At 44.6% G+C, this 18,171-nt stretch overlaps 1 protein-coding gene across 1 annotated transcript in view; it reads left to right on the top strand.

Moving 5' to 3' along the window:
* Positions 1-18,171, top strand: part of DTD1 (D-aminoacyl-tRNA deacylase 1) — a 142,186-nt gene that overhangs the window by 17,706 nt on the left and 106,309 nt on the right. The window contains exon 4 of the mRNA XM_090052067.1: positions 5,689-5,786. Coding sequence (XP_089908193.1) covers positions 5,689-5,786 — 98 coding nt within the window. The remainder of the gene's footprint in view (positions 1-5,688; positions 5,787-18,171) is intronic.

Genomic DNA, 18,171 nt, shown 5'->3' with positions numbered 1-18,171 from the left:
CCTCTTTTGTCAAGTAGCAAAGTACCACGTGCTTCTGAGGAGCAAATGCTGGGATAGGTATGCATAGTGGATGCAGTGGTTCCTACAGAGATGGAGAGAGTAACCTGTTGGGAATGGATTCTGCATTAAAGTGGTTAGATATTTAGCAATGTGAGCTTGCTTACGAGTGAGTTTTGAGGACACATGTTTGGAGGCTGCAGAGAACCGGAGCTGGTGTTCTTTTTGTTGTTCTGCCAGTTCCAAGTGGCAGAGGAACGACATGTTCTCAGGGTGGGAGATTTGCAAAGGGAGGGTGCAGACCAAGCAGGTATAGAGGGCTGACATCTCACTATCTGAAGCATTAGCAAGCATTTTAATGCTATGGTACTATTTTCTGTAGCTCCAAACTTGTGAAATCTTTCTCCTTTGGTCTGAAATATTCTGCAAGCGTGGCCCGAGGCATATTCTTGGAGTCAAAGAATTCAGTCAGTTTTAGGTATGAAGAGAATTGGAAGAAATAATCCTCATGCCTTTAAAAAAAATCCATCTTGGGTAGAAAGACCTTATTGTACAAAAGTGCTCTGAATGTTCCAGTGAAACCCTAAGTTTGATTTGACTATACTATGAGCCTTTGAAAATTGTGATTCACACATGTAGTTTGGTTTGGGTTTTTTGGATTTTTTTAGCTGAGCTGATGGAAGGCTAAACGTGTGAAATTATAAATATTGGAGGTATGATATGAAATAGCTGATTGAAACATCTGCGCCCCCCCCCATCACATTTAAGAGAATAACTTTCTTCTTGATAAGGAAGACTGTAAAAATTAGGATTAGGTTTGCCTGACCACAGGTTTGCCACTTGTAAGTAGCTTGTTTGCTATGTAGTATAGAAGTGACAATGATCTCTTTGCTGATGAAAGTTCACCCACAATTTATAGTTGCTTATTTGCAAGCCATAGAACTACTTCAGGTACTTTTTTAGATCTTAGCATGGCCCTTCCCTGCTAGCCTGTGCCGAGGTGTCATGCTAGCATTCCAGATCATTAGTACTTAGCAGAAGCAGGAGCCGCTTTCTCTGAGTGGAGGCCAAATCTGTAAGGCTTCCTGTGCTGTAGTCAAGATCCAGTTGCCTCCAAGTCTTTCTCGAAAAGTTGGCATCAATATTTAGATTTTTTTAAAAATCTGGGACATAGCAATGGGTCAAACAGTAAACTTTATCTAAAAAAAGTTATCTTTCAGCTGTGAATTGCTTGTAATAGTTCCAGAAAATTTTTACTCTTGTGATTTGCCAGCAAAATCCTAAATCCTGGGTCACAAATATAGGGGAAGCCACCTGGGTTTTCTCTGTGTGCTGTAATCTGTCGTGCGTGGTGAAGAGTTTGAAAAATGTACAGAAGAATTATAATCGCTGTAACTTTCTGATTGCTCTAACGTCATTTCTCTGTGGGACTCCTTTCATGTTCCAGCCTCCTGCAAGTTTATAAAATGAGAACAGGTCTGTTTTTTCACTTGCTTCATAATACCTTAGCTGCATACATTTTCTTTTATTTTCCATTATAACTTAGTTGGGGGTTTTTGTGCCTTGCTAGTTTGCATTGAGATTAGAATTTTGTTTTCTGAGAATAGTGATGATTTCAAGATACCTTTATTTGTTTGAATAGAAAATTAAGTTTGTTGCAGCTTTTTAAAATCACTGCTTTTCAGTTGTCCCTTTTAATGGGAATCATTAGTGGGGTTGTATCGCAAGTAATCTTTTTGTTTTTTGCTTTGGATCAGGGTGCATTTTAGTTGCAAAGAAAACCAGCATGTCACTGCATTGACTGCAGTCAGAGAGCAGTTTTTGGTGATTGCAAAATGCAAGATACTGTCCTCTGGATGGGAGCATATCATAAACCTGGTCTACAGGGCATTCCCAGAGCCTTGAGTTTCTTCCTCTTGTCTTTGCAACTTATTCTAATCAGCAGAGCAGGGTCTGCCCTGCAATAGCTCCTTATCCCTGCAAGCCTCAGCTCCAATCTGCCCTTATAGTGGACCTCACAGGTGCAGCAGAGGAATCTCTGCCAGCCTTAGTGGCTTCCCTTTGGGTTGTGGAAGAAAATGTAGGTCCTCCTTTTCGTAGAATGAATAAGCCTGGAATATAACTCACTCAGAAATCACTCTTTGCCACAGGCAGTCAGGAGACAAACCAACACATGGATTCGTTGAAGAGAATTATTATTAAAAAAAAGTTGTCCATAGATTTCATAGATTTAGATTTCATAGACATTAGGGCTGGAAGGGACCTTGGAAGATCATCTAGTCCAGCCCCCCGCCCAAAGGGCAGGAAGTCAGCTGGGGTCATAGGATCCCAGCAAGATAAGCATCCAATTTGCTCTTGAAGATGTTCAGTGTAGGTGCTTGAACCACCTCCGATGGCAAGCTGCTCCAGACCTTGGGGGCTCGGACAGTAAAGAAATTCTTCCTTACGTCCAGTCTGAAACAGTCTCGCAGTATTTTATGACCGTTCGACCTCATCATCCCTTGGGGCACTGTGGTGAACAAACGTAGAACAGAAAGTCAAGTAAAGTTTCTTACCCTCTCATATGTCTATGTCATAGCCCTCCTGAGAGCTCTGCCGGTGTTTTTAGAGATCAGCTTCCCTGCTGATTCTGCCAGCCCCGACTGCTGGGGCTCTGGACTCCTTCTAGCTTGGGAAAAATCCAAAGACCTTTGCCAACTGCCAAACAGCCCTAATAATATTTCCAAGCCAGTGCCCCCACCCCACCTTCTGCATTGTCCCAATTCTTTGTGAGTCTTCAGAATCCTCCAGAAACCTCTCTTTACTTCCCCGGGACACCTGGCATTCCTCTGGCTGATGAGCCATTTCTCTCAGGTGCCTTTGCTTTGTGTGGTTGTCTTCTCCGTTACAAACAGACAGTAATTTGAGTGTTCATCCTACCAGTGGCCCTTTCTGTCTGTGATTGGGAGTAGCTTTTGTCCTTGCCCTAGTATCACAATAGCAAGCAAGATGTAGCAGTTCTATCCACTCCTTTTCCTTAAATATTCATTCCTCAGTTCCCTTGATTAACCATGTCCAAAATCATAAAGATATATAAAGACAGCATAATATAACCTATACAGTGATAAAGGCAACATAAATGGATACAGCATAATGTGGGCTTTCCAATGAGACAACACATGCCATATTAGTGAAATAAACACCAGAAAACCCTCAGCCCAAGGTGGGGTTAATGACAATTGGGTTGACTCCTAGTCTTCAAATTGGGACCCAACAAAGGACTTAGGATTTGGGTGGGGATTAAAAGGAGGTTGTACAGCACAGTGCAGGGTAGCTGCCATGTACTGTAATGGCAGTTGTCTGCAGACCACTTTTCCTTCTAGTGCTCACTGGAGCTCATTCTCTCATAGATCTGGCCTGGCCCAACCCATGCTATTCCCTGGGCCCACCCACAGGCCACTGTAACTTCTTTGGGACAACAGCTTTGCGTGAGTGTGTCATATAGCTTGACTTGGTACTTCTGCATACTGCTAGCCACTGAACAGCAGAAACATGGTGTTTCTGCTGATATCCAGGCTGCATAGTCCTGCTGTGGACGGGCCAGGATTTGGCTCAGTGTTTTTTTAGCAACTTTCATGGTCCATTTGGGCTAATGGAAAAGGCTTTAAGTTTAAACACCCTTTCAGAGTAGTACTTGGTCAGAAGTGGGACTCTCCTCTGGAACCTCCATTCTCTATGAACATGCAGTATATCTGATATACTTAAGCGTGTTGGATCCAAAACCACTGCTAGGACAGTGCATCTGAGGTTGGAAAGAACGTTGTAATCGGGGGTTTTCTAGTGCTTGCTTTAGAGACTAAAAGAAGCCTTGGTGTTTGGATAGCTTAAAGTAATAGTCTATAAATTTAGTGTCCATTTGCTCCTAATTAGAGATTCCACCATAAACTGTTTCATCCTGTATGTGCCAAAGTGTGGAGCAGCAAATTTTAAGATGTGGTAATTTCTTGCTGACTGAAAATCCTTTTTGAATGCTATCTAAAGTAACCCTGCAGTATTTTTAAAACCGTGTATATGTTCACTGAAACAATTCAGCTAAGCTGAGGAGAAAGAGGAGGAGTGCTCATCCTATTTTTGCACGAACAGTTTATTAGCGATTTGAACAAGGTGGAATAGGATTGTATTTAGATATGAAGGATATATCCAGTAGTGTAACCAAGATGGGGCAACAGAGGCAGCATCCCTGGGCGCTGACTTAAAAGGGAGGTGGAAAAATAACAGCTGCTGTTGCAGCCATATAACTACGCTAGAAGTACCGGTAGCTGGAAGTTGCCCACATCACTGTGCTGCTGTCCCTATTCCAGGCACTCAGCTACCCAGTTACAGCAAATAAATATACTCTGTTATATCTGTATCAGCTCCCTGGTACTCTTGATTAGGGATGCTCCTGGATATGCCCTGACCAAAACCTGCCTGCTCTGTAGATTTCCCCTCATAGCTCCTTTCATGACTTGTGAGCAGCTGTAGGAGAGCCCCTCCAGTGCCTTCATTGCCACCTTTCTGGGTCTGGCCAAGGTGAGTGAGAGGTGGACCAGGGTGTTCTTGGAAACATCCCTCCCTGAGGTTGTTGGAGACATGGTATAAATGTACACTTAAATGGCTACAAGGTGGAATAAGGTCTAGTCCATGGTCCATGATTTTATGCATGGTTCCTGAGTTATGTATTGTGGTCACAGATCTTGGAGCTGATGTTTGTCAAAGCAGCCTAAGGCACTGTCATAGGTATAATTACAGGGCATAGGAGACCTGATCATGGACAGGGTCTCCATTCTACTTGGTGCTATCCTGACACAGAACTAAAATTGTCCCCTGCCTCAAAGTAAACGTAAAGCAGTGGGAATATATGTGGCAAACATATCACTTTTGATCAATTGCTTTCATGGTTTTAGGCATTTCTAAAATAAGTAGGCTCCAATTCAACAGTTGATTGGAGGGATAAGAGAGGGCAGTTAATATTTTTGCAGCACCTTAAGTACGGACATCTCAAATTTCAAAGAGGAATAAAGAAATTGCCAGATCAGATCAAACTATGAGTTCATCTAATTCAGTATCCTGTTGCCTACAGTAGCCAATAGAAGATATTTCAGTGGAAGTCTAAAAACCACCCCTCATAGTGGACAGTTATGGCCATAGGGCAGTGGTTGGCAATGTTGTCTGGCAGCAGGATGAAATCAGCCAGTTCTGGTTCAGCGTGGGCTGGGGCTAGGATCTTGCTTCTCTTCCTTCTCTCTGACATATGGCCATGGTGTAGTGTAATATTGGCAAACTCCCCTGGCTCCAAGCTGGATCCCATAGGCCATAGGTTGTTGACCCCTGCCATAGGGGAAATTTCTTTCTAACCTCTATCAGTTAGCTGCTTGTGCTCTGAAGTGTATGTGTTTACATTCTTTCCTACTTAATAGTAGATTTTCTGATTTTTTTTAAAGAAGTATTTTGTTCTTTTTCGGGGGGGAGGAAACCTGCTAAAGTTGCTGGATGCTTCACAATCTTGACAGTAAGTCCCCTTGTCCCTTACACCTGCATATATGAGCTTCACTTGAGAGAGCCACTGAAAGCATCGGCCATGCTTTTTATCATGGTACCATTTAGAAGTTCTTAACGTGTTATTCTTCTAAGACTCCTGTGCAAATGTTCTATCTCTCTCTCTTGTTTCAGATGGCAAGTTTGGAGCATACATGCAAGTGCACATCCAGAATGATGGCCCCGTGACTATTGAACTGGAGTCCCCTGCAGCCACTGTAGACCCAAAGCAGGTGAGTTGTTGGAAGGCTCTGATTCAGGGGAAGGGGAAAGGCCTCCCATTGCACAACAGCACATAGCAGCCTTGCAATGAGGGTGTGTCAGGGGCTTTGTTCTATTCTGGGGGAGGGTTCCAGTTATTGTACAGTATAGCTTGCTTTTCTGTTATAAGGGTTTTATGCTTTCCATAACTCCTACAAAGTTAAGTAATTGCATTGTTTTCTTCAGTTCCATGGCCTCTTGAAGGCTGCCTACTGTCCTGCTAAAGGTCACATATGTGTCATGTGGAGCAGCATTTACAAAATACTTTTGTTCATCGTTAAAGCCTGCCTTTTAATTGTGAGTCACAGGCTGTGTATTTAATGCACCTATTCTTTATATAAACCTCTAGACTCTTGACATTTTGGGGGTTTGTGCTGTAGGTGGGTTTAGGTAGGATGATTTAAGTGGAGAACATCCGTTCCTGAGAAATTAGAGTGCTTTCAGATTAAACTCTGCATTGTACAGGAGGTTAATGAGGAACAGGGCAACTCTGCTGGGATGAATTGGATCAGGCAAGTGAACTCTGCAAATGTAATCTCTTCAGGGCTGATGGCGCTTTCCTACCCCCTGAGGTAAAAATAATAAGTTGCTGAGTTAGGCTAGGTTTTTTCAAAGTTTGATTCTGCAGTGGCAGCTGCTCTGACACATTTATATTTGCCCTTTCTTATTGCAGAACCTACCCGGTCAGGGTTACGTGGAATACAAATGGTGTCTGCGACACCTGATATTTTTGCTGCTGCATGCTCGTACACATCTTTCTCTTGTCACCATGATTATTCTTTGACTTTTCCTAAAAATAGGCATGAGAAAGCAGCACTATCATGGCTACCAAGATACATAAAGGCTTGAGAGCAACTGACTAATTTAAGCTCATCTGAGCTTTTAGAAGGCATGTTAGACATTTTCCCAAGTTCTGGTTTTGCAAGCGTTTACTTTATGTGGACAGGCCTTTGTTGCAACAATTGAAAATGTGACTTGCCCGGTCTCTCCTTTTTCAGCCAGCATGGGTCTGGATCTACCAGTTGCGGGTAGATCTTGCTTGACCAGTCTCATTTCCTTCTACGACCAGGTGACTTATCACCTAGACAAGGGAGAAGAGATTGATGTCATATATCTTGACTTCAGAAAAGCCTTCGATCCGGTATCCCATGATCACCTCTTGGCGAAAATGGCCAATTGTGGCCTTGGGTCCACCACGATCCGCTGGTTGGGAAATTGGCTCCGTGGTCAGACCCAGAGGGTTGTAATTGATGGCAGTCACTCATCATGGTGTCCTGTGACCAGTGGCGTCCCCCAAGGCTCTGTCCTTGGACCCATGTTGTTCAACATCTTCATTAATGATGTGGACATTGGAGTCAGAAGCGAACTGGCCAAGTTCGCCGATGACACCAAACTCTGGGGCAAAGCATCCACGCCAGATGAAAGGCAGGTGATCCAGGCTGACCTGGACAGGCTCAGCAAGTGGGCGGACGAGAACCTGATGGTGTTTAACACTGAAAAATGCAAGGTTCTCCACCTTGGGAAGAAAAACCTGCAGCTTCCTTATAGGCTCGGCAGTGCTATGCTGGCTAGCACTACAGAAGAAAGAGACTTGGGGGTCATCATTGACCACAAGATGAATATGAGCCTGCAATGCGATGCTGTAGCTAGTAAAGCGACCAAAATGCTGGCTTGCACCCATAGATGCTTCTCAAGCAAATCCTGGGACGTCATTCTCCCCTTGTACTCGGCCTTGTTGAGGCCGCAGCTGGAGTACTGCATCCTGTTTTGGGTTCCACAATTCAAAAAGGATGTGGAGAAGCTTGAGAGAGTCCAGAGGAGAGCCACGCGCATGATCAGAGGTCAGGAAAACAGATCTTATGACAACAGGCTGAGAGCCATGGGGCTCTTTAGCCTGGAAAAGCGCAGGCTCAGGGGTGATCTGGTGGCCACCTATAAGTTTATCAGGGGTGACTGCCAGGATCTGGGGGAACATTTGTTCACCAGAGCGCCACAAGGGATGATGAGGTCGAACGGTCATAAACTACTACAAGACCATTTCAGGCTGGTCATAAGGAAGAATTTCTTTACTGTCCGAGCCCCCAAGGTCTGGAACAGCCTGCCATCGGAGATGGTTCAAGCACCGACATTGAGCACCTTCAAGAGCAAATTGGATGCTTATCTTGCTGGGATCCTATGTCCCCAGCTGACTTCCTGCCCTTTGGGCGGGGGGCTGGACTAGATGATCTTCCAAGGTCCCTTCCAGCCCTAATGTCTATGAAATCTATGAAATAAGATTTGTTTTGGGGTGTAGAGATGTATCTGTCAGAGTGCTGGTAGCCCATGTTGCACTAGATGTCAGTAGAGCTGCATTGCTTGAAGAGTTGTGCTTTAATTTTTTTTCTTTACAAATATCAGAGCCTGTAGATCAGTAATTCTACATATCCCATGATACCATTCAAATGTCTCTTGGGGCCTTACAAAAAAAAGAGAATGGAAAAACTCTAAGAGGAAATTTAATCTTTTTCTCTTGTATAGAATTTCTTTAAAACTGCAGAGTAGCTCTTTCAATAGTAACTAGCCAAACCTTGCATAAATTGGATGAGAACGCGCTAGAGGAGATGGAGAGAGAGAGTCGACAGAGTGGGTCTGATGAATGACAGAGCTTTCTTCACTTAATCCTGCATTTTGGATGAATCTTTATGGCTATGTCAGGTGTATAACATGGGAGAGCTGGCTATGGAGTAAAATAATGTGCTTTTTATATAAGAGAGTCCATATTGAATGTTAGAGCTTGCGTCCCAGATATGTAAAAGACCTACTGGTCTGTTTGTTTGTTTTTGTGATTCAGGTTATAGAGTGAATTAAGCTATCTTGCCTCAACAAATTATTTATCCTGAGGGATCTTTACTGGAAGTAAAAGGTGAAGGTGATGGATTTGATCAGATAAATCATGATGAAAGTTGAATGGAAAACATCTAATTAGAAGGAAAAGTAAGCTGCTCTAATGCTGGTATAATGCACAAAGCATGTGGGATTTCTAAATGCTTTATTCTCTTGCATACAGTTTCCCTTTCTCTCTTCAGACAGTGCTTGGGAAGGGGAGAGGTTTAATCAGCAGCCTAGCATTGCTTGTTATTGGAAACAGTCCTGTATTTCTACCAGGTTTTGGTCTGAGTTTAGTAAGGTAGGTCTTTTATATGCCCAGCTTTCCACCCTCTTCCCCGAGGACAGGCTTGCAGAGTCCTATTTCATTATCTCTATCTTACAGGCTACAGTTCCTTTTTCAGTTTGAATTTTTCCTCCGCTGTCACTGGGGCAACCTGAGCCAACCTGTTGGGTTGGCTGTGGCTTTGTCTGAAGTTATTTTGCTGAGCAGCAAGGGTAACTTGTCTGGTGCTGGTGCACTAACACCTGGCAACCAAAGGGCAGCCACTTGGGCACTCTTTGAGATGCACCTGTAGGGGAAAGTTAGCTCTGAGTTGACTGCTGTTCTTTAGTCGTGGATTAAGTGACACATGGCCACACTGCAAATGAATATAAATGTTTTGCTGTAATATATAGTCACATTATCAGCCTCCCTTTCTGGAGAAGTATGAACAGTCTGAAAGGGCACTGCCTAACTGGAGAGCAGCAATTGTTCCTGACCAAAAAAAGAAGGGAACAGTTTAAAAAGTGGGCGAAGAGGACTCTATTAAGTACAGTGATTTCAATTTTCTTCCTTTAGGCTTGCTGTCTGATAATTGCATCGCCCACATTAAAGAATTGTTTCTAGGAGATGCAAGCACACAAGTTACTTGGGTCTTTTGCACAGTGTGAAGCCTCTATTATTTACTGTCCTCTGTTCCACCACTGTAACCCAACAGCAAGTGAGACTGAACCAGTGAAACTGGGAGGTTTGGTACCCTAGCTTTTGCACCTTAGTAAATGAAATGCTCTCTGTTCCTCCTTTCTTCTCTCTTCCACTGCCCCCACCACCTCCTCTCCATCTAGAACTGCAGTATGCTTGCTTATTCCTAATTTGAACCTCTGAGTTTAATCTTTCCGTTTAAACCATAAAACATTTCTAATCTCCAACCTGGATTGTAACACTGAACGCAAAACATCTGCTGTACTAAAACTGTTCTACACTTCAGAGCATTAATGAGACAGTACATGTTGAGTTTGCTTTTCAGCTTGCTTGCTGATTCCTCTTCTCCCACCCATCCCCGCCAGAGTCCACCAGCATTGCAAATGCAACTTGCAAAAGGCAAGCAGCAAGCTTTTTTATTCCATAGTGAGCTGATAGAATCTATTCAGTAATATGACTTTAATGCAACAGCCTTTTTAGACTAATCAGCCCAAGTGTTGCATATTATTTTTGAGCTTATTTTTTAACTCTGTTTCTCCCCCCGTATTTGACACTGCAGTAGCAGGCCTATATATCTGCATCCATTTTAAGGTTTAGTATTGATGACTGGGGATTGGGTTTTCCATTTGTCATGGAAAAATGCAGTAAAAAACAGATTTTCTCATTTTAAGGAGAAAAACCTGGATTTTATCCTTTAAAAGAGAAAAATGTGGGAAATGGGCTTGTCCTTGCAGACTGACAGAGTTCCAGCCTACAAGAGGTTTGGGGGAGTGGGAGGTGGGTGGTCACAGGGGTCCTGGTTTTCTCTGACAAAAATCACAAATTCTCTGATTAAAAACTCCGAAATCTGTTATTAAAATTAAAAGCCCTCTGTAGCCCCCCCTTAGCCCTGCTGCAGAGCGGGGCTGGGCAGGGAAGGTTGGTGCCACTGCCGCAAGCCAAGCACCACCATGGTGAGGCATCCCCTGCCCACCCGGCAGCATCAGGAGGCATGACTCTGCACCAACATCCCCACTGCTGCCCAGTGGGCAGGGGGAGCCTTGCCATGGTGGCACGGGGCTCGTGGCAGGGACACCGAGCTTGGAACCGCCCTGCTCTGCTCAGCCGAGCTGGGTCTCGCCTGCTGGGCTGCAGATGCCCAGGGGAGGGCAACAGGGTGGTGAGCCCTGAGACCACAACGAGCAGCCTGCACCTGCCCCCTCCACATGCTCTGCTGTTACTGTACTGCCCGCAGGGGAGGGGGAGCTGGGCTGTGTGCTCCGCTCTGCGGCAGCCGGGGTTTGGGCACTGCTGTGGGGGCAGGGAGCTGCAGACCCGGGTCCCTGACCCTGTAGCGCTGGCAGCTGGGGGCCCCCTTCAGCAGGGCTTGGGGGTGGGAGGGTGGAAGGCTGCGGATAGTGAGGGGCACCAGCAGGCGTAGGGGAGCTGTGGGTGGGTAGTGATGGATTTGGGGGGTTTTAATCAGAGATTTTGCAATCTTTTATTAGAGAATTTGTGATTTTTAAACAGGGAAAACCAGGATCCCTGTGGTGATCTTAAGATGTAAACTTGTTTTAATGACTACGAAACATTACCTGTTGTTACAAAAGTTACATTTACATCTATTACAACAGGGTCATGGCTAAGAAGGAGAAAAAGGCTGAACTTGTAAAATGTCACTGAAAGGCATATAACATGAAACTACCACCTTGACTTGAATACAAGATGACCCTGAATGTAAAACAACCCCCCAGTAATTACACTCTACACACAGACATTTTTATACATTTATTATAATTCCAGTATAACAAAAGCCTAAGTCTGTCTGTCTGACCGTAATGCCTTATTCGCGCTGTGATTGGTTGTCTTGGCAGCCAATCATAATGCTGACTGAAACAACCAATCAGAGTGCTCCAAGATTGTTCTTGACAGGAGGCGGAGGCAGCACGGCAGAGTGCTGCTATGACGGCGGGAATGGAGGGGACGGAGCGGAGGGACAAGGCCATCCATCGCTGCTGGCCTTGCTCTCCCCCCCCACCTGACCCTGCTCCCTGGAGGTGGCGGCAGCACAGGGTGCTGGATGAGGGGGACGGCGGGGCAAGCTTCTCCCCAACCCCGCTCCTGAGAGGCAGTGGTGGCACGAGATGGTGGGTTGTGGCGCTCTGTCCCTGCTCCCCACCCCTGTCACTTCTGACAAGTAGTTGGCTAGTTTATTTTATTTTTTCACATATGGAATCTAATTATTGGGGGATCATCTTAAATTCACCCCTCCAGCTACTGCAGGTGGTGGGGAAAGAGGTGAAGTGAGGGGCAGTAATGGGGCAAGTGGTGGGGGACAGATAGTGGGGTGGGCAGTAGGTGGGCATGTGGTAGGGCAGGCGGGGGGGTAGGCAGTGGGGGTGCATGTGGTAGGGGACAGGCAGTGTGGAAGCGGTGGAGCAGGGAGTGGGCGAGGCAGTCAGCTTGCCTCCTGCTGCCTGCCCCTCCCCACTTACCACCCATTATGCCTGCCCCCACCCCTCAGCCTTAGGTTCCCCCAATTCCCCCTTTCCCTGTTTTCTCCTGCTCCCCTCTCCATGGTAATTCTGCCAGCTGCACTCCCCTTTCCTCCCATCTCCCCCCATATAAAGTCTCTCCCCCCACCTGCCATCAACCCACCTCCCCGCCACCTTGCCTCACACCAGCAGACTCAGTCTCTGCTGCAGCCCAGGACAAAGAGCATGACTTCAGCCCACCCAAAAGCAGTGGGCTGCTTTTATTCTGTAGTGAGCTGATAGAATCTATTCAGTAATGGCCCTGTTCCAGTATGGCCCTGTAGCAGCAGCAGCAGGAAGCTCTGTGCCCAGGGCTGTAGTAAGAGTGGATGGTGTGGAGCAAAGCGGAGGAGGACTGTGGCAGAGGGGGAGAGAGGGAAAAACAGTGTGAGGGGAGGAAAGGGTTGTGGTGGGTGGAGTGGCAGGGTGTGCAGAGGTGAGGTGGGGCAGGTGGCAGCTGCTATCCTGGCTCCAGTTCCAGCCACAGTCCCGGGTTGGGGCCAGAGCTGCAGCATCTGCCTGCCCCCATCCCCCCCATCCCCCACGTTCCCCCCCAGCCCACTGCCTCGTGCTTGATTGTAAAGCGAGGGGCTTTCCCCTCCCCCCATGTTAAATGTGGGGAGGAACCTTATCTTCTAATAGAGTACATACGGAAAACAGTTAAGTTAAATCGTTTTTCTGTATCAAGAGCAGATGGTGAGCGTGAGACTCTGCTCCACTGTGGGTAGCAAGTCTATTCTTCGGTGGCTTGAGTTAGGGGCCCTAGAGGCTCTCAAGTGTTTCTTTGTCTTTGTTTTAATGTGTGTATGGATTTATTACGAAGGTCAATGAGGAGATAGATTGTGACATCCACAGGTGACCCCCAACGTAGCGTTGCTTTTTCAACAAGGTATGTTGGCTTTGTTGGAGCCGACATAGCTCTTCATGCTTCTAGTTAGGCACATGCTCAAGTTCCACATTGTAATGGTTTCGGCAGCCCAATCTCTGACCCTGCTAAAGTACCTGACTGACAACACAACATAAGAGTCCGTATCACAATGGACAATAACTGACCATTCTGTTACCAGTATGTCTAACTGGGAGGCTATGGTCTGAAAAAACATTGAGGCCAAAGCACCCACAGTCCCTTCAGGAAACTCCTTTTGGATCCAGATGTGGACAAGATAGCACAACAGCATGAGAGAGGTCATGTTGCCACTCTGTTGTCTGAACTTCTGCTTTATGTGGGAAAGGTTGCAGTCTCTAGAATACAAACTCCACTCTTTCCTGGGGAATATTGGTCTCTTTTTGTGGCCCTGTCCAATCAGGAAATGCATTTCCTTGTTTTTTTTAAAAGTATAATTGCAGCAATATTGAAAGTATAATTGTGGCAATAGTGAAAGCTAAGTAGTGGTAAAAAAAAAAGGAAGTCCCAGGTGATGCATCATCAATTTATAAAAGGTGAGAGAATAATAAAGAAAGAAAAGCTTTATTAGGGAAGTGATTTTTCATGGCTTTAACTTGATGTGTAATTTATTAAATGTAAATATGAGGAAAGAAGAGACTTACTGCTGAAACTAAGCAAGGAATTCTCAAGGCACAGAGCCAGAATTGATGTGTTCATATAGAAATTTCCATAAGACCTGGTATAAGGTCAAAACTTCTCAATAATGCCTCCATATCTACATTGATACACATTGTGTCCCATCTTGTATTAATAAATTTTAAAAACAAAATATTGAGATGTTTGCTAGATCACCTTTCAGCACTTGCCATGAAATAGCAGGATTTTGTTCTTAAAAGTATAGTCCTCTTCTTTGTAGCAAAAGGAGAACCTATAATTTTGCAAAAAACACGTGTAAATCTTTTTTCTTCATTAGAAAAAAGATCGTTAGAGAATGATCGTGCAATCAAGTTGTGTTTCAGCACTTTTTTATGTGAAATCCAAAATCTATTCTGAAGTTCAAGGAGTTAGAGAGAATATAATGACAACAGTTTGAGAGAACATAATGACAGAGTCATTATTTTGAATGCTTGAGGATAATTGCTAATATCTTGCACAGGGAGGAAGTTTATTCAGGAAGTGAATAATTTTCAGATTGCTGCTGTAATGGCATACTGAGTTTTAGAGAACTAAATCGGTTTAATGTCTTACCTTTAAATAAGTTTGTCAGTAACCTCCAGGGAGAAATTCTAGAAAAAACAGTTGAGCGTGCTAATAGGACAAGTTATAGTAGTTCATTAGACAGTTTCTCCAGACACTTAACACAGAGACTGGTCTTGGCCTCATGCAGTACTTAATGAGCTTTATTCATTAATTTTGAGTGGCCAGTTGCTATTGGTAGTGTCTTGCATGACAAGCATAGAAGGTTGGAAACAGCAAGTACTCTAGTCTATAGGAAACCATCTAAGATTGCATCTTTGTGCCACTTCCCTGGTTAAACTGAAAAGTATCTGTACCAAAACTTCCTGCAGACTATTATATTATTCTTTCCTAGGTATTACATTATGCCAGACATTACAGTACTTGTGTGCTTTAAAAATGCCGAAAGGTAGACAAAATAAAGCCTCTGGGTTTTTTCCTTTGTTACCCCATCATTTTAGTCTGTTGTATTGTAATGAAGAATTGCCATTGAAGAAATTATGTTTTTGTTTTGTACGTAGCTGTTCCAGTCTGTTGTAGAAGTGATGCCTTCCACTGGGGTTCAGTTGGTTGGCAAGTTGGTTGGCAAGTTCTGTCACTGCCCGATGGATGGTGGGTAGCTCCATTGGTTCTGCAGAATGCTGCCTTTGTGAGAGGTTATGGCTGCAGAGTACGAGTGGCTTACATCTCATGCAAGACCTTGAATATCAGAACTGGGACCTTCAATTAAATTTCCCTCCCCTCTTCACTAAGGAGTCAATGAAGAAAGCCAAGCACCAAGAAGCCAGTGCTGACTGAGCTGTGTTGAGATGCAGGTGGGGTTTTGTGTTCTGAACTTAAATGGATTTGTGGGGTTTTTTCCAGGGCTGACATCTGAATCCCTGGGTGCAGTACATATGCCAGTCGTTGTCAAAGTTACAAATCCATGCACTCCCCATGGCCAGGAGAAGAGAGGAATCAAGTAATTTATATAGCAATAGAATCATGCAGGGTCTCTTTCTTGCAAAAATGGACACGCCTCTAAAGCAGAAACCCCTGCACCAAAGGGCTTGAAAGCGATTCAAGTATATTCTACTCTCTGTTATACTGGTGCAGCCTGATTTAAATTAATGAGGTTCCACTGGTATAAATGAGTGTGCATTTCAGTCTGCTGTGCTGCTGTTTTGTTATTAATTGTAGCACACCTCCAGAAGTTGATGTGCCCAGTTTAATGAGGTTTAGATTTCCAGGTGTGTGCCATAGCATGATTTTTTTTTCTTGACTTTTTCAGAACATTTGACATTTAACATATTATTGAAATGCATCTGCCAGCATCTACACAGGCCTGGCATAGTGAAGATTCCAGCTTAATGAGTAGGAAGTAGCATCTGGCATCAATGCCCTTGAGAGGCACCAGCTGAGGAAACCATTGGTCTGTGGGAAAAATAGGCTGGCAAATCAAGTTCTTAATATTACACCTGAGATACTGCAGGGCAGGCACTTAAACAACCAGAAAAATGGGTGCCAGGTTACTTGATTTTGCTTGACATTAATATTATATTTAATGATGATAATGTCATTAGCATCACCCTCCCCCCCAAATAAAGCACATGCCTTTGTTTTTGGAATGTAGAATATTGAACAAAATCTTTTTTTATGAATCATGGCTGACTGTGAGGCATAGTTTAGGTCCTTCTGGGGCATAGTCTCCAGGAAGTGTGGCATCAGGAAGGTCCTAGTGCCAGATGTCTCACCTAGACTGTCTGTTGTAATGCTGCACTTCCTGGACTCTCCGTGTTTCTAGGAGGACTTAGTCTGTTGCACAAAGTTAGGTCCCAGACCCTTGCATGGGCAGTAGCAAAACTGTTAGTGCTTTACTGTCAATAGTTCTTTATGTAAATAAAGTGGTGTTTCTGTATCACAAGCTTGTTCAAGATACTACCAGCAGTTCATGTGCTGCTTCACACAAACTAGTGCTGAGCCAATAACTATGGTTGGAAGAGGGTTAACACAGGACTCCTCCATCTTGGTAGCTGCATGGCCTACACAATGTCTTCAGGTGTGCTTCTGTTCCAGTAAAGAAAACAACTTCCCTGCTCAAAAAATGCACCCCAATTTATGGGGGCTGATTTCAGGAGGAAAGCTGCATGTTGTATATGAGAAAATAGAGTAGAAGCCCAAAGGATAGCTACATGGGATTGTGCCCAGCACTTATCTAGAATGAAACAGTCACATGCCTTGTTCAGTAATGTCAAGTTAGCCTTCCCTTTTAAAAAAATAATGTCATTATTTGTGGGTGGGGGAGAGGGAGTGGACAGATGTTGTCTTTTTTTTTTTCTTGTTGGTTGGTTTGTTTTTTCCTGAGTGGTTGCAATCCCACTGAATTCTTTTATAGATTTCCCAATAGCAACTTATTCTGACTATTATGACATGGCGGTGCAAGGAGGTGGACGGAGCCACAGCCACTTACATTCTTAGCATCTTTCTCACTCTTCATTGCTCCTGTTGCTCATCCTAATGCAGGCACACTGGTTGGGCTTCAGAGTACGGCAAAGCTTGGCCAAGGCAGAGCCTCTTGAGTCCTTTGCCCAACAACCAGAGGCTGGATCTTATAAAGACTCCCCCCGCCCAACCTGTTCTGTAGCTTCTCTGTGGCTCTTTTATTGGCCAGATAATCCCAACTCTTGAAGGAAATGCTGGGAATTAATAATAACTTCCCAAGTAGTCGCTGTTTGCCAGCGACTACTCTTGGTCTATTCAGGCTTTTCTCACTCCAACATGTAGTATGGGCTGCTTGCATGGGGTCAGGCCTCTTTATAATTTCTTTGGCTTTTGTTACTACTTTTTTTTCTGGTTATCCTTCATTTCCCCCCTCCTCTTTCTTATTGCAGAGACTGGCTCATTTTTTGCCTTTTGGGAGTGGGGGAAGCATCATTTTCATCTCATTCTTTCATTGTTTCTGTCTCTCCCCCTCCCCCCCCCGCCCCGCCCCTTCCTGGTTTCTTGTTTTTCTCTCCTCAAATCCTCTCCCTCCCCATCTCTTTTTTTTCCCTTCTCCATATGCATTTACTGTCTCACTCACCTGCTTTCACAAGTTACGTAAAGGCTGAAAACCTAACCAGTAGCCAATAAAGATAAACCATGCCACTATCCAAAGGCATTGTGTGGGTCAGACAACAGGCCCTTTCCCTTCTGCATAGTAAGGAAATGAGAGTAGCTGCTAGGATCCTAGCTTGGGTGCTATACTTAGACCTTTCACTTCCTCTTCTGCACACCTGCCTCAAGTGCCTCTGCTTGCTAGAAGGGATGGCATGCTCATTCTTTTTGTTCGCTGCTCCCATTCTGGGGACTCCTGGCTTCTTTGGGGATTGCTAAAGGATCTCTGCTAACTGAACCATCCTCTTGCTTCCATTTGTAGGTTCCCTACCCTTCTGCTTAGCTCCATGCCATGTCTCTCCTGCTGGGTGGTGCTCTCCCAAGTTGCAGCAGAATGCAACTGTCTTCACTTCTGTGGGTCTTATTGCTACCCAGAGAGCTCTGAACAACAGTGATGGAAAAGGACAAGATGGCATGGTGTTGATTTTGCTCCTGCAGATGCACTAAAGTTGTCTGCAGACTTAAGGAGAGGCTTCTGCCTTGGTTTATGCTTAGTCCTGATCTGAAAAGTTATCACAATCTTACTGGCTGGAAATCTTAAGTGAAAATAGAGATTCCTCAAAAGTTTAGCACAACAAAGGAAAGACTCTATGTTTGGCATGGGCACTTGCTGTTTTCAACTTCAGATACCAGTCTGCACCCAGTGTCTTGCAATCCATACTTTAAAAGAAATAACCACCGACAGGGGAGAAGAAGTGGAGCTGCAGCGCTGTACTTCTTTTTCATACATACATTTTCAGGGTCAGAAGGGACCTCAG

This window comes from Crocodylus siamensis, chromosome 1 (genome assembly GCF_052110815.1).
Source record: "Crocodylus siamensis isolate JL-2025a chromosome 1, ASM5211081v1, whole genome shotgun sequence".
Taxonomy (NCBI): domain Eukaryota; kingdom Metazoa; phylum Chordata; order Crocodylia; family Crocodylidae; genus Crocodylus; species Crocodylus siamensis.
This window is presented reverse-complemented; position numbering and strand designations above follow the sequence as displayed.